At 48.5% G+C, this 12,015-nt stretch overlaps 2 protein-coding genes across 5 annotated transcripts in view; one reads left to right on the top strand and one right to left on the bottom strand.

Moving 5' to 3' along the window:
* The window catches only part of RNF8 (ring finger protein 8), a 43,271-nt gene extending 42,721 nt beyond the window's left edge, over nt 1-550 (bottom strand). For all 4 annotated transcript variants that reach the window (XM_086878333.1, XM_086878328.1, XM_086878332.1 and 1 more), the window contains exon 1: nt 291-550. The gene's annotated coding sequence lies outside the window, so the exon portion shown is untranslated. The remainder of the gene's footprint in view (nt 1-290) is intronic.
* DRC5 (dynein regulatory complex subunit 5) lies at nt 537-11,888 on the top strand. The gene is made up of 5 exons (XM_023924422.2): nt 537-769; nt 5,219-5,476; nt 7,388-7,956; nt 9,356-9,805; nt 11,682-11,888. Exons 2-5 carry the CDS (start codon nt 5,293-5,295, stop codon nt 11,856-11,858), a joined length of 1,380 nt encoding a protein of 459 aa, XP_023780190.1. The 5' UTR covers nt 537-769; nt 5,219-5,292; the 3' UTR covers nt 11,859-11,888.
* Nucleotides 11,889-12,015: the final 127 nt, after the last annotated feature.

The following is a 12,015-nucleotide window of genomic DNA, read 5'->3' as shown; positions in this document are numbered from 1 at the left end:
AACAAGCCCATTTGGGGCACAGACGGTATACCTTTAGCCATACAAACATGCAACAAAACGGGTATCTTGAGGACAGCAACGTCTTCACCTTTTGAATACTGGCTGGTACCGAACCATTCGCATTGCACACCTCTCTCCGTTCTCTCCATGATGCCGCAGCAGCTGCCGCTGCTGCAGGAGTGTCCGGGACTTCGGCAAATGCCCGTCCTCCCTCCCCCGCTACCCAGCACTCGTGGAGCACGATGGCGAGCTTGCACATCTCTGTGCTGGAAGAGGAGGCTCCTACTCACCACGGCACTAACTCTCAGCAGCTGCAGCCAGGCGGGGTGGCGGGGGAGAACCGTCCCAAACCCCGTTCCTCTGCCTTTCTGCTGCTTCTTGCCGCTCCGCACGCCGTGGCAGCGGGCAGGCCCCGTGACAGCGGCCGCGGGGCGCCATCGCTCTGCGTGGGCTTGGCTCGGGGCCGGCCGCGAACCCGCAGCGCGACGGGGACCGGCTCTCCACGAGCCCCACGCGTGGCGGGCCGGGGGTCGCAGCGCGCGGCAGCCCCGCCCCGCAACGGCCGCGTCCGTGGAGACAGCGGCGGTGGCGAGCTCGGGGCCAGGGCTGCTCCTCGTTCCTGCCCCGCAGCAGCAGGACACAGCCGGCAGCCGAATCGCACGGTCCTGGGAGGGACCTCGGGCGTTTCACGGCCCGGTGCTCCCGCGGCGTTGTCGGGGCTGGGGACACCCAGCGCCCCTGACCGGGCTCTTCCCCCGGCGGTTCGCAGGTCTGACTCGTAACTCGTAACCAAGCGGCCGCGCTAAATTCCTTCCCTCTCGGGGTCTCTGGAGAGGAGTTTGGCCGGCAGGGGGGAGCGCAGGGCCAGCATCCCATGGAGCTGGGCTGGTGGAGCTGGCGGGGGCCGCCGCGTTCAGCAGCATCCAGGCGTTTTCCTTGCCCCACTGGGGAAGGGACCCTTCTCCGAGCCTCCGGGGGCTGGCACGGCAGAGCCAGCTGCACGCAGTGGCTGGGGCTGCGGTGGCCAGTGCTCAGGTCCGAAAGGGCTTTTGTTTTTCTGACATCCCCTGGGGCGGTGGCCCTCCCCAGGTCATGCTCACAGAGATCCAGGACCACAGTTTTGGCCCTTCACACTGCCAGGATTACAGCGGTGACATTAACCGTATTCCCAAACGGACAGCTAGCCTCACTCTGCCCAATCTCCCATTACAGGCAAATTTCATTATACCTGAAGCTAAATAGATTCCTCGTTTGGAAGTTTTGGGGGTTTTTTGTTTGTTTGTTTTGTTTGTCTTGTTTTTTTTGGGTTTTGTTTTGTTTTAACTCAATTAAAGCCCACTGCAGTGTCTCAGGCCCTGGGTTAGCCTACAACACAGTGTCCTAATGCACACTTAGCATTAGCCTTTGGGAGTGCCACAGAGCATTGCAAGTCCCCACAGATGTCAGTGGGATCAGTGGTGTTAAGCTAGACTCAGGATCACTTGCTGGACTACAGGTAAGAGCATTAAGGTCAGTGTACCTGTAGAACTGCTGCAGTGGTATAAGAGCTTCCTCAATTAATGGGCAACAGAGCTTCAGTGCAAATGCAGTCTTGGCTGGGGCATAACCATCTCAGAAATAATTTATCCTGCTCTTACAAACACTCTAGTTAGCACGGTGATTACAGTTGTTCCATTTCTTGGATTTCTGTAATGCTGGTAGGTGCCTCAGCAAAAGGTCACCAGTTTCCATGCAGTTCTTTTTTTGGTCTCTCTGGGATTTGGTGTGAATGAAAAGAGCAAGATCTTTTATTTCCAGATCAGAACAGGTTCAGCTGAAGAAGGTTTGCTAGGCACGTTAGTAGTAGCATAATTTGGTTGTGAGAGAAGGTTTCTGTCAGTTCCTCCTGGGGAAGGGAAATGTGATTTCCTTAATTTTTTAAGAAGTTCTAGCATTATTTACTTTCCAGTCTGATCTGGGTGTTAAATGACAAAAACTGGGAATTCACTACATGGCTCTGTTTATTGTATATTGTCTAAAAAAGCCTTTTTAGGATAGGTGACTGATGTATATGTAGAGTGGGTGGGAAGGAGCATGCATTAACAGTGTTGACTTGGTTTATTGATAGTGAATTACAGCGCTACCCCTGTGTTTAAATAGGTGCTTAGCAAACCCAGCTCTGGAAAGTGGATTAGAGTCTTAGCTCTGGCTGGGTGAGACTCCCACAGCTGAGGCAGAGAGGGTGAGCAATGAAGGAGGCCCCTTCCCTGGTGTAAGGGCACCTGTTGGCATGTTCACCATACTGGCATGGTGGGAATGGATGTATTTGGAGCAGTGGCTCACCGTCAGACTTGGCACCACAGGCATGGGGTTGATTTGGATGCTTTGCAGCCTTGCTCCTATTGGCTTTGTAGTGAATGACAAGTGGGCATGGTGGAAACAGCTGAGCTGACTTGCTTTGGGGCTCAGATCAAGGAAAAGCTTCTCAGCAGCCTGGGCACCTCTGCCTCAAGGCAGCTGGGTCTCCTGCCTCAACTCTTGGAGCCCACTCAGCAGCTCTGCATGTGCCATGGGTTACCTACCCTCTGAAAATCAATCTGCCATCGGTAAACAGGCAAGGCAATCAGATCATCTGCTGGAACAGACAGAAAATAATCCAGGCCACCAACGCTGCACTGTCTCTCCCCAACAGCTGGCCTTCAATGATTATTTCCGAAAGGTTGGGAAAGCCATCAGAAGCTCCAATCAGCTGTAATTGGCCTGGGGGACAAAATGATATGCATGCTTTTTGAATAGGACAAAGGACTGAGCAAAGATAAAACAATTTTCCCAGTCACTTCAATTAATGACACCTCACTGCCTTCCAGCTGTGTTTTGCCCTTCAACTGAAGTCCACTGAGCACCAGGAGTTTGGTCTCAGCTGGGTTAGTGTGCTGTAGAGAATCATGTCTCTTCTCTTCCCCCTGAAAGGTGGCCCATCATCATAGCACCTTCTTTAGTGCACAAGGACCTTTGCAGGGAAAGGACTCCCTGTACATCCTCACAGCTCCCCACCACTCATTCCTTCTCCTTCCACATCCACCCTTCATCAGATCAGGCTCCCTTTTTCTACAGCCTTTATCTTTGTCATCTGTACACTACTGCCTCCCAGGAAATACAGCTTCCCTGTCTTTGGCACCCTTCATCCTCCTCCTTTGGGCCAGAGAATGCCTTTCCACTGCCATCTCCACCCTTTCCTGATGGTCACTCTCAGGCCTGCCTCAAATGCATTTGAAGAAGCCTTTGCTGACATATTTGCAGCATGAATAATTTGCTCCTCTGTTCTAGACCTCAACATTTCACGGATCTCCTCCCTTTCCCTCTTTTGCAACCCTTCCTCAGTTGCCTTTTGGCAGGGGAAGAAGTGGAGGGGGAAGGAGCAGAGTGGGTAACACTGGCAAAGCCAGCTCCAAAGCTTTTAGGGAGAGGGCAGTGCTGACAGAAGCAGCACCAGCTGGGAAGGCAGAGGTGAATGGAGCAACCTTGTGCAGGGGAAAGAAGGACTAAGATGGTTCATCTAGGGACCACTGTCTGGGTCATATCCCTTACAAAGGAGGAGCTGATTGGGATGAAACCACTCTTCAGGTGAGGGATATGGTGGCCAAAGATACAGATGCTTTTTGAATATGGCAGTTATCCTTCCACAGGATCCTTTGACCCTATGGTGATGCAAGGCCACCACTGGCCTGAGATATCCTCTTGGTCTTGCAGGAAGGTGTTCTCTCCTCTGACGTTGCCATCCACCTCTGCCTCATGCTTCTTTCAGGTGTCCTGCAGCCTGTAACTGCCCAGCCCTGTGCTGCAGCCCTGTTAAGTCCAGTTAGCCCTAGTAAGGATCAACATGGGTCTGTATGCCCTGGGGGATGCTCACCAGACGTAGATGCTCTTGTGAAACTTGGAACTCAAGTGGATGATTCCTCCCTGGTGTCTTTTCTGCCTCTTTCAGACTGGCTGGTTAGAGAACCATTAGGACTTCCAGGCAATAACCATACATGTGGAATTCTGAGAGTGTTGGCCTTGAGGTTGGAATAGGAAACAGCAAATAGAAAACTTCAGTCGGGAAAGCTCTGCAATGTTGATACGACCAGGCATCCTTCCTTCTGCTCTGGGCTGGTTCTTTTAGCTCATATCTGCTTAGGCTCAGTGAGGTCTGAACAGGTCTGACCCATCTCATCAGTTAATGGATATTTGGAAGGACTTCAGTGGGAAAATAATGGAGCAAAGCAGGAAAAGAATACACTTATAATGTATTCATTGGTAAAGCATCTGTCTTTATAGAGTCATAAGAACAGGTGTACTGGATCAAAACAGGGGATAGCTGGCCCAGAAACCCATCTTTAACAGTGGCTAGAAGGAGACACCTGGAGAAGAGTAGAAAAACAAGGCAAGTGTGTGTTCTTTCTTCCAGCACTCTCCCCACCTCCAGCTGTGTTCAGCTACTCACACTGAGCCACATGCCTTCTGTGTATTTCATCATTCTTAAAGGGTTTCTCTTCATGGACTTTTCTTAGAGTCTGCACAGACTCCTAGCATACACAGCATCCTGTGGCAAGGAATTCCCCAGTTCACCTGCAGTCTGTATGAAGAACCCTTTGCTTTAAGCCCAGCTCCTGCCAGCTTTCCCTATTACTTTTATTGGAAAAGACAATAAACAATGAATTCCTGTCTATCCTCTTCATCAGCACTCTGAATTAACACCACCTTATTATCTCCTTATTGCATATTGTACCTAGAGATCTCTTTGCACAGGGCAGGATATAAAGATGAGGCTGAGTTATAGTTGTTTGGCTACAGTGCTTCCAGTCCAAAGCAGAGGAGGCAGGCAAAGAGTATTGAGAGACCACCAGCTTATTCACCAGTCTTCACAGAAGTAAGAGTGAACGCCGTTTATTTCTATCTTTAGCACACCTTTTATAGGGTTCTACAGGGTCCACGGGCTAAGCAAATTATCATTGGCTAATACACACAGGTTTACATTTTTTCTCCTGTACACAAGAATATTGTTTTGCTTTACTCTCTCTTCTGCAGGAAGGTTTCAAGGACTTTAGCCTTTAATATCACGACTTATTTCAAAGGCTGGTTTGTGCAGACAGGCCTTTACTAATATATAAAATGTAGCAACCAAAGAGCAAGTGCATTACAGGAGAGCTGACCATTAATATTGCTGGCTTCCTTCTAAAGCTGCTGTTTTCTTTTGCAGGTAACCACTTAGTGGTGACTCTCAAGGAGTTTTCCTCTTGCTTCTCCTGAAGGAGAAGTAGGTCTTGAGCAAGGATGCAGCAGCCAGCAGCTGGTGACAAGAGCAGAGCCATTCCCTCACCATGTCCACCTCAGGCCAACCTTGCTGATGGCTCATTCTACACACGCCGCTGCATCACTGAGGATCCCAGTTGGTCCCTGGTCACTGTCCCCCACCTCACTGAGCTTTGCCTCCAGCACATCGTTCATAATTTTGAAAGTAAGTGGGAGCACATTTAGTCTAGGACACATGTAGAGAGGGTCAGTCCCAGAGAGCAGAGGGTCAACAAGGCAGGCAGATGCATCTGAAAGACAGTGTGGCACCCAGCCCTGCCAAAGGAACAGATGGGGAGAAATATCCCCTTGGGCAGCCAGTTAAACAAACTGTTCGGTTACTAAAGTGTGTATTATATATACACTCCAGGGATGGCTGCAGTCTTCTGAGCTGCACTGTGACTCTGTACTGACTGTGTTCTATCATACCTTCTTCCATCCATGCTCTTCTGGACTCATCTCAACCATGACCGGGGCTGTGCAGTTGCTGTTTCCTGCTCTTGATTCATACAGATATTAGAGTATGGAGGATTGGTTTGAGGAGGAAGTCCTGTTGTACTGAGTGCTGTACAAAGAGATTGAGAATTTCTCCCTGCCCAGAGGAACTATCATCTCAGTATTGTACTCATAGGCTCAGCCCTTCTCCATGGCTTTTGGTGGTGATGTGACAAGTTACATCCTCAGGCAGGGAATGTACTTTTGAAGCAGGTGGACTGATGAAACACAGCAAAATAGAAGAAGGGTTTCTCATCTGACAGCTGACTGGGAGGAGGAAAAGAAGGGGGTCTACCTGTCTTTTTGGCTGACTCAATGAAGTGGTAGCAAAGACCAATGATAGTTTTAAGGCTATGTCCACACTGGGACTGTAAGACAGTACAGAGGAGCTCAGTGCTGCCTTATGCCAGGAGCTGATGGTACTTGAGGGTCTGAGCTGGGACAACTTTGCAGTCCTAGCAGCCTGATCAATCAGTTTGATGACAAATGCATTGGACCTGCATTGTGCACGCATAAAAGCAGTGTGCTCATTTTCATGGGGACCCTATGCTGTTACCTGAGCTGTAAGGCTGCACCTTGCCCACAGTGGGGCCTTGAGTGAGCCTGAGTGAAGTTATCCCAGCCCTGCCCATATGTGTCCCACCTCTGCTTGTGTCATGGGACTTTGCAGAGAAGATCATTGCAGTGTTAGCTGTGGGACACTGGCAAATGGGCTCCAGGAAGAGGCTGTGCCAAAACTGTCAATATCCTTAGGAAGGGAATGCCCCAGAAATAGGGGAAATATAAGCTAACCCCACTTAGTGTTTGATAATCTGGTTTCCCATGCACAGATAGGTTTCTCCACTGATGATTTACGTTACTCAATACAACTGTGTACATGTAACCAAATATTTATGGTGTGAGTATACTTGGCTTTCCTCTGGCATTTCTTGCCACAAAGAACTTCCACCAGAGAAGACAGCTGAGACTTAGGGCAAGCATTGGGAAAGAGACTCAGGGAAGAGTACCTGGGAAAGCAGAACTTTTATTTAAATAAGGTGGACCTAAAAGCTAGGAGTGTGCTTCAGCAAAAAGGAACAGAGGTAAGACCAATGCTTGGATTAAGATAAATAGGCATGAGGACCTGCATGAAAACTACACATGTTCTCTAATACTGTTCTTCAATATGCTTAGGAACCAAAAGGGAGAAAGTTCAGCAAATGGCAGGCCAAGCTCTCCCATCATTGTAAGACTGAATTAGCTGTCTTGGGAGCAGAATTCCTGCTCTGAATATAAACTGCATTCAAACTAAGTTTAAATGGGGAGCTCAGTTTCTGGTGCAGTTCCCAACTATTATGAGGGCAAACCCAATTACGCTGATGTTTCATTGTAAAAGTTAGAAATTGTATATGGAAATATATAAATGAATCCTACATGTCTTCTGCCAGCTTAGCTCTCTGCTCCAGCTTCTGGCAGCTGAGGAGAGAGCCAGTATCAGCAGATGGGAGGGCATGGACACACAGCTAGGGGCTCAGGCAGAACCACAGTGCCAGCAATTGTTCCTATGCCCAGACCAACCTCTCATTCTTTTTATCTCTTCCAGAGAACCCTATTTTGAACTATCTTCTGCCTGAGCACCAAAAGAAGGTGGTGGACAGGCTCTCGACCAGCCTTCCACTCACTGTGACTGCCAACATAGTAAGCCATGAGGACTACTGGAAGAGGTGCTGTATGGAGCGCTGGCAAGTGTATGACATCTCCAACTATGGAGACAGCTGGAAACGGATGTTCTTTGAACGTCACCTGGAGAATATTCTGAAGATTTTCATCCCTAACACCACAGACCCCAAACAGGTCCTAGAGCTCATCCCGCTCTGCAAAGGCTACGTGCGGAAACTGGAGATTGATCAGTTCCTGCCACCTTTGCGGGTGGATCAAAAGGAGGAGAGCAATGACCTCTCTGACACAGAGGATGATGCCGAACTTGGTGAGGTCTACACACATCACTATGACCTGAAAGATCTCATTACTGGTCTCCCTTACCTTGAAGAGCTTCATCTCACTTATGGTGTGAAGAACTGTGGTATGAACTTTGAGTGGAGCCTCTTTAACTTCACTGAGCTGGACTGTTCCAACTTGGCTGCTGCTGTGAAGATGTGCCGTAACTTGAAAGTAATATACCCAAACTGAACCTTACTCCCTCAGCTAGATCTTAAAATCGTTTGTGGATAGAAATACAGGGACCAGTTTTTCTTGCTGGTAGCACCCTTTTGCAAGTTATAGACTGTCAGAATGCAGAGATGTTAACTTGCAGGCCTAGTGCTGAGTATCTTGTTCTGCCACGTCCTTGTTAGAATGGGTTGTCAAAGGATCAGTGAGAAAAATACTTGCTCCCACAAAACTTGTTACCTGTAGTGTAAGGGGCAGAAGCACTCCAAAGTTTTAACTCCTCATATGTTGCACTATATTAGGAACGATGAAGCAGTACGACATGACTCTCTTAGCTGCATTGTCCAAGAGAGCAAAGTTTATTATTCTTTATCTTCATTTGTAGATATGTTCGAGAAGGTCCGAGAGATAAAACTCTCATTGGTCATTAAAGCAACACATCACTATCATTGGTTAAGTGGAACACCACCCCTTGACTAAACAACACCTGCAAAGATTGTTGTCCTTTACCAAGGACTGTTTGGATTCATTCTCATGCTTTCCCAGGCCAGAGTGAGAAGCCTGTGTGACATAGTTTCACACAGGCTCTGTTCCCTGCTTGCATTTTGCATTCAGTATCCACACTCATATAGTTCCGGGAGGGAGGAGAGGAAAAGTCTAGAGGGAGCTTTTCATAAGGAATTTTTGATAGTTTTGCTCAGTAAATGCATGCCAGCCTCTCCCAGAGGAGCAAAAAACCCCAAGAACAGTGTGGGGAAACACTCACTTGCCTTAGAGCAATGAGGGATTTTCCTCCCAAGCACTAACAGTATCTTCAGCTCTGTGGCAACTGCAGCGCAGATACTCAGCCCCTCCAAAACACCAGTGGGCATTGCTATTCAAAGTGGAGCCAGAGTAAGCTGGATGAACTCCTCAGATTGGCATACTTTGGGAAATATGGCTTCCAGAAGATAAATTACCTCTCTTGTGGCTATTAAGATGCCCTTGCCACACAAGACATTGTGCTGTGGTTACCACTGGTGCATGTGTTCATTAAGACATGTTTGACTGTGATCAGGGGCAGGTTCCACTGCTTGTTGCTGCAGACATTTGGACAGCATTATCTTGCTTTAATTTAGCCCCCAGTTAGACACCTTGTGCAGTCAGAGGAGAGGAACAGGCATTTCCAGGACATAAACCCTTTTTCCCTAGAATAGGCATGGGACATCAGTGGCATGCCCTGCTTGGTGGAAGTATCAGCCCACTAGGAAAACAACTACTTGAGCCTGCTAGCTAAACGTGTCTGAAGTGAAGGGAGATAAATCCTGTCTGGTGGAACACAGGTTTAGCTCCATGATGATCTTGTACAAAGTTCAGTCCAAAGCACTGGCTGTTTTAGTGACCCTGATTTTTATGCCCACAGGTTTTCAAGCTGACACGAAGCAAAGTGGATGATGACAAAATCAAGCTCCTGGCCCGTAACTTGCAGGATCACCCTCACTTGTTGGAGCTGGACGTGTCCCACAATCTTATCCGGGACAATGGGGCACAAGCTCTCGGAAAGCTGATCAGCCACAGCCGATTAGAAACCCTCAATCTGTGTAACAACCAGATCTGTTACCTGGGGGCTCAGGCTCTTGCTCAAGGCCTAGCTGAGAGCTCCACCCTGACCACCCTGAACCTGCGCCTCAACTTCATAGAGGACAAAGGTGGGGAGGCGATTGGCCGTGCCCTGCTGACCAACACCAGCCTGAAGTCCCTCCATCTGGGAAGTAATAACCTGTCAGAGCCAACTGCGGCAGTGTTCTCCCAGGTCCTGGCTCAGAACACCACTCTGACAAGCATCAACTTCTCATGCAACCACCTGGGGTTGGTAAGAGAAGCCTCTTCTCCCTGCAGTCTGTGAGCCTGTGTGGTGGCCTTGCACAGCAGATGCATCCCTCACTTTGCATTCTTGCTATGATAGCAATCAGTTGTGAGCAGGGAAGAGACTGTAGCAGATGTCAGGAAAGAGAAGGACACCTTCTCTGCATGAACACGCATTTACCTCACTTGTTACATCTAGCTCTGTTCATAGGGATGAATCTGTCTTTGAGGCTTTGGGGTTTTGGGCAGAGAGGGATTTCCCCCAGGAAACTGAAAACAAGGAAGCATGTCTGGGAAGAATCACAGACGTTTTGCACACATGAGTGTAGTTAATGATAGGAAACATGAGATGAGGGTCTCATGCATATCCTCTGTACTTCGGATCTGCTGTGCTATCTGCCACTCAGCAACACACAGAGAGTGTCACCCTTCCCAGAATTTCTCCTGTCCATCACACGCTCAGAGGAGACTATTAGAAAATTGGCTTGGTTGTTGAGCTTTAACTCACCCTGCAGCCCTGGAGCAGTGTGGTGGGTCAGGAATGTCATGTCTGTGTGCTTGTAAGTGGCTCCTAAAACACAGGCGTACATTTTCTAGACAGAAGAACATCCACAGATCTTACTACATCCCTAAGAGCTGCAGTATGCAACATGCCCACAAACCAGACTGCTTCTCTTCTGCTGATTAAAAAGAGCTTTAGAAATCTGAAACTAGACAGCCAAAAGCAATCATGCTGGCTTTTAAACTTTCTGCACTGCCTCAATTATTCTCACTGTCAAATAAAGAGGCAGCAAGACCAGCTGTCCCTGCTGGCAGGAATATTGGCATCAATGTGTTTGACAAGGGTTTTAAAAGGATTTGATGGCAGAAAACCTTTTCTGAGTTCTGAGTTTCATGGTCCTTGATGTGAAAAACCATTTGAGTTTAATGATAGAAGGGAGCAAAGGCTGGAAAGGATAGAAGGATTTTTGTTTAGTAAATAACAATCTCTGTGCTTAGCATCTTCCTTCTGATGAGTTCTCCTGTCACCCATTTGTGAAGTTCCATGGCAGCCCAAAAGGTGGCTGGTAGCATTATCTTTGGGAAAATCTGGTGTTTTGCTAGAAATGCATTCAACTCTGACCTCTGTACCCTATTAAAAAGAGACCTCTGCCCAGTCCTTTTTGCTCTGCCCTTTTAGGCGAAAGGGCTAAGAGGCAGGGTGTTGGGATGAGGGGACCATCTGGATGGAGGAGAAGGGGCAGAAGGCATATTTGGTACCTGAAAGGGAATAGCAACCGCAGAAAAGAAGTTCAGATGGTCACAACCCTAAATACAGTGCTTCATGTATGGAGGGAAATTCCTCAGAGTGGGTTGCCTCCCTAAGGCTACATCACATTTTCTGTCTCATGCAGGCTGGTCTTCAGTTTCATGAGATATTTCCCTCAAGAAAGCCAACCCAGCCTGGGAAATGGCATCCAGACAGAAAACCGCCAGTTCAGGGGCTCTCATCACTGCCAAGATGAGGAACAGCCCTCTAATCCATTTGTCCCCAGCCAGCAGTGAGCTGGGAACCAGGGGACAGGAGGGAGCAGACTCCTCTCAGGTTACAATTGCCAGATGTGCTATTAACCAGCATGAGCTTGAGGACTCCTGACATGGTACCCAGAGGGAGTCATTAGCATGTGTCATATCACAGAAAGCTGCATAAGGTTACACTCCTCCTCTGCACTTCTCCTGTAAGCAACATTTTAGACCTGGGTGGAGGCTTTTATCGCTTTTGGAACCATCTCATGGACCTCCCACTGACAGCAGCAGAAGTTGCCCTGGGGAGGAGGGAAAAGGAGCAATACACTTCTGTTTTGGATGTCCTCCTTTAACCATCCCCTCTCATGCTTTTGCAGGATGGTGGGAAGCAGCTGCTTGAAGGGCTGGCAAACAACAAGACTTTGACTGAGCTTGATCTCCGCCATGCAGAGGTGGAACAGGAGACTGATTTCCTCATTCACGAAATTGTGTGGGCCAATCGGGAAGTGGTGAGGCTGGGATCTTTGCAGCACCCCACTACTGAACCCCTCTGAATAAAGTGCTCCAGTGAGCAATGAGCTTTGCGTGTGCAGTCCTGGAAACACTTTACTTCAGGTTCTTGGTTTTATTTGCTCTTCTGAAAAATACACTTAACTTGTGGCTGCCACCACAGCCTTTCCCAGACCCCCATCATCCAACCTGTGACTTAAC

The sequence above is a fragment of the Cyanistes caeruleus genome, chromosome 2, assembly GCF_971803275.1.
Source record: "Cyanistes caeruleus chromosome 2, bCyaCae1.hap1.1, whole genome shotgun sequence".
Lineage (NCBI taxonomy): Eukaryota > Metazoa > Chordata > Aves > Passeriformes > Paridae > Cyanistes > Cyanistes caeruleus.
The sequence above is the reverse complement of the archived record's forward strand: the minus strand, read 5'-3'. Positions and strand labels throughout refer to the sequence as shown.

Coding starts and splice junctions, on each gene's coding strand:
- DRC5 (XM_023924422.2), top strand. CDS start 5,293: ATGCAGCAGCCAGCAGCTGGTGACAAGAGCAGAGCCATTCCCTCACCA. Junction 7,957..9,355: donor AGATGTGCCGTAACTTGAAA/GTAATATACCCA, acceptor TTATGCCCACAG/GTTTTCAAGCTGACACGAAG. Junction 9,806..11,681: donor CATGCAACCACCTGGGGTTG/GTAAGAGAAGCC, acceptor ATGCTTTTGCAG/GATGGTGGGAAGCAGCTGCT.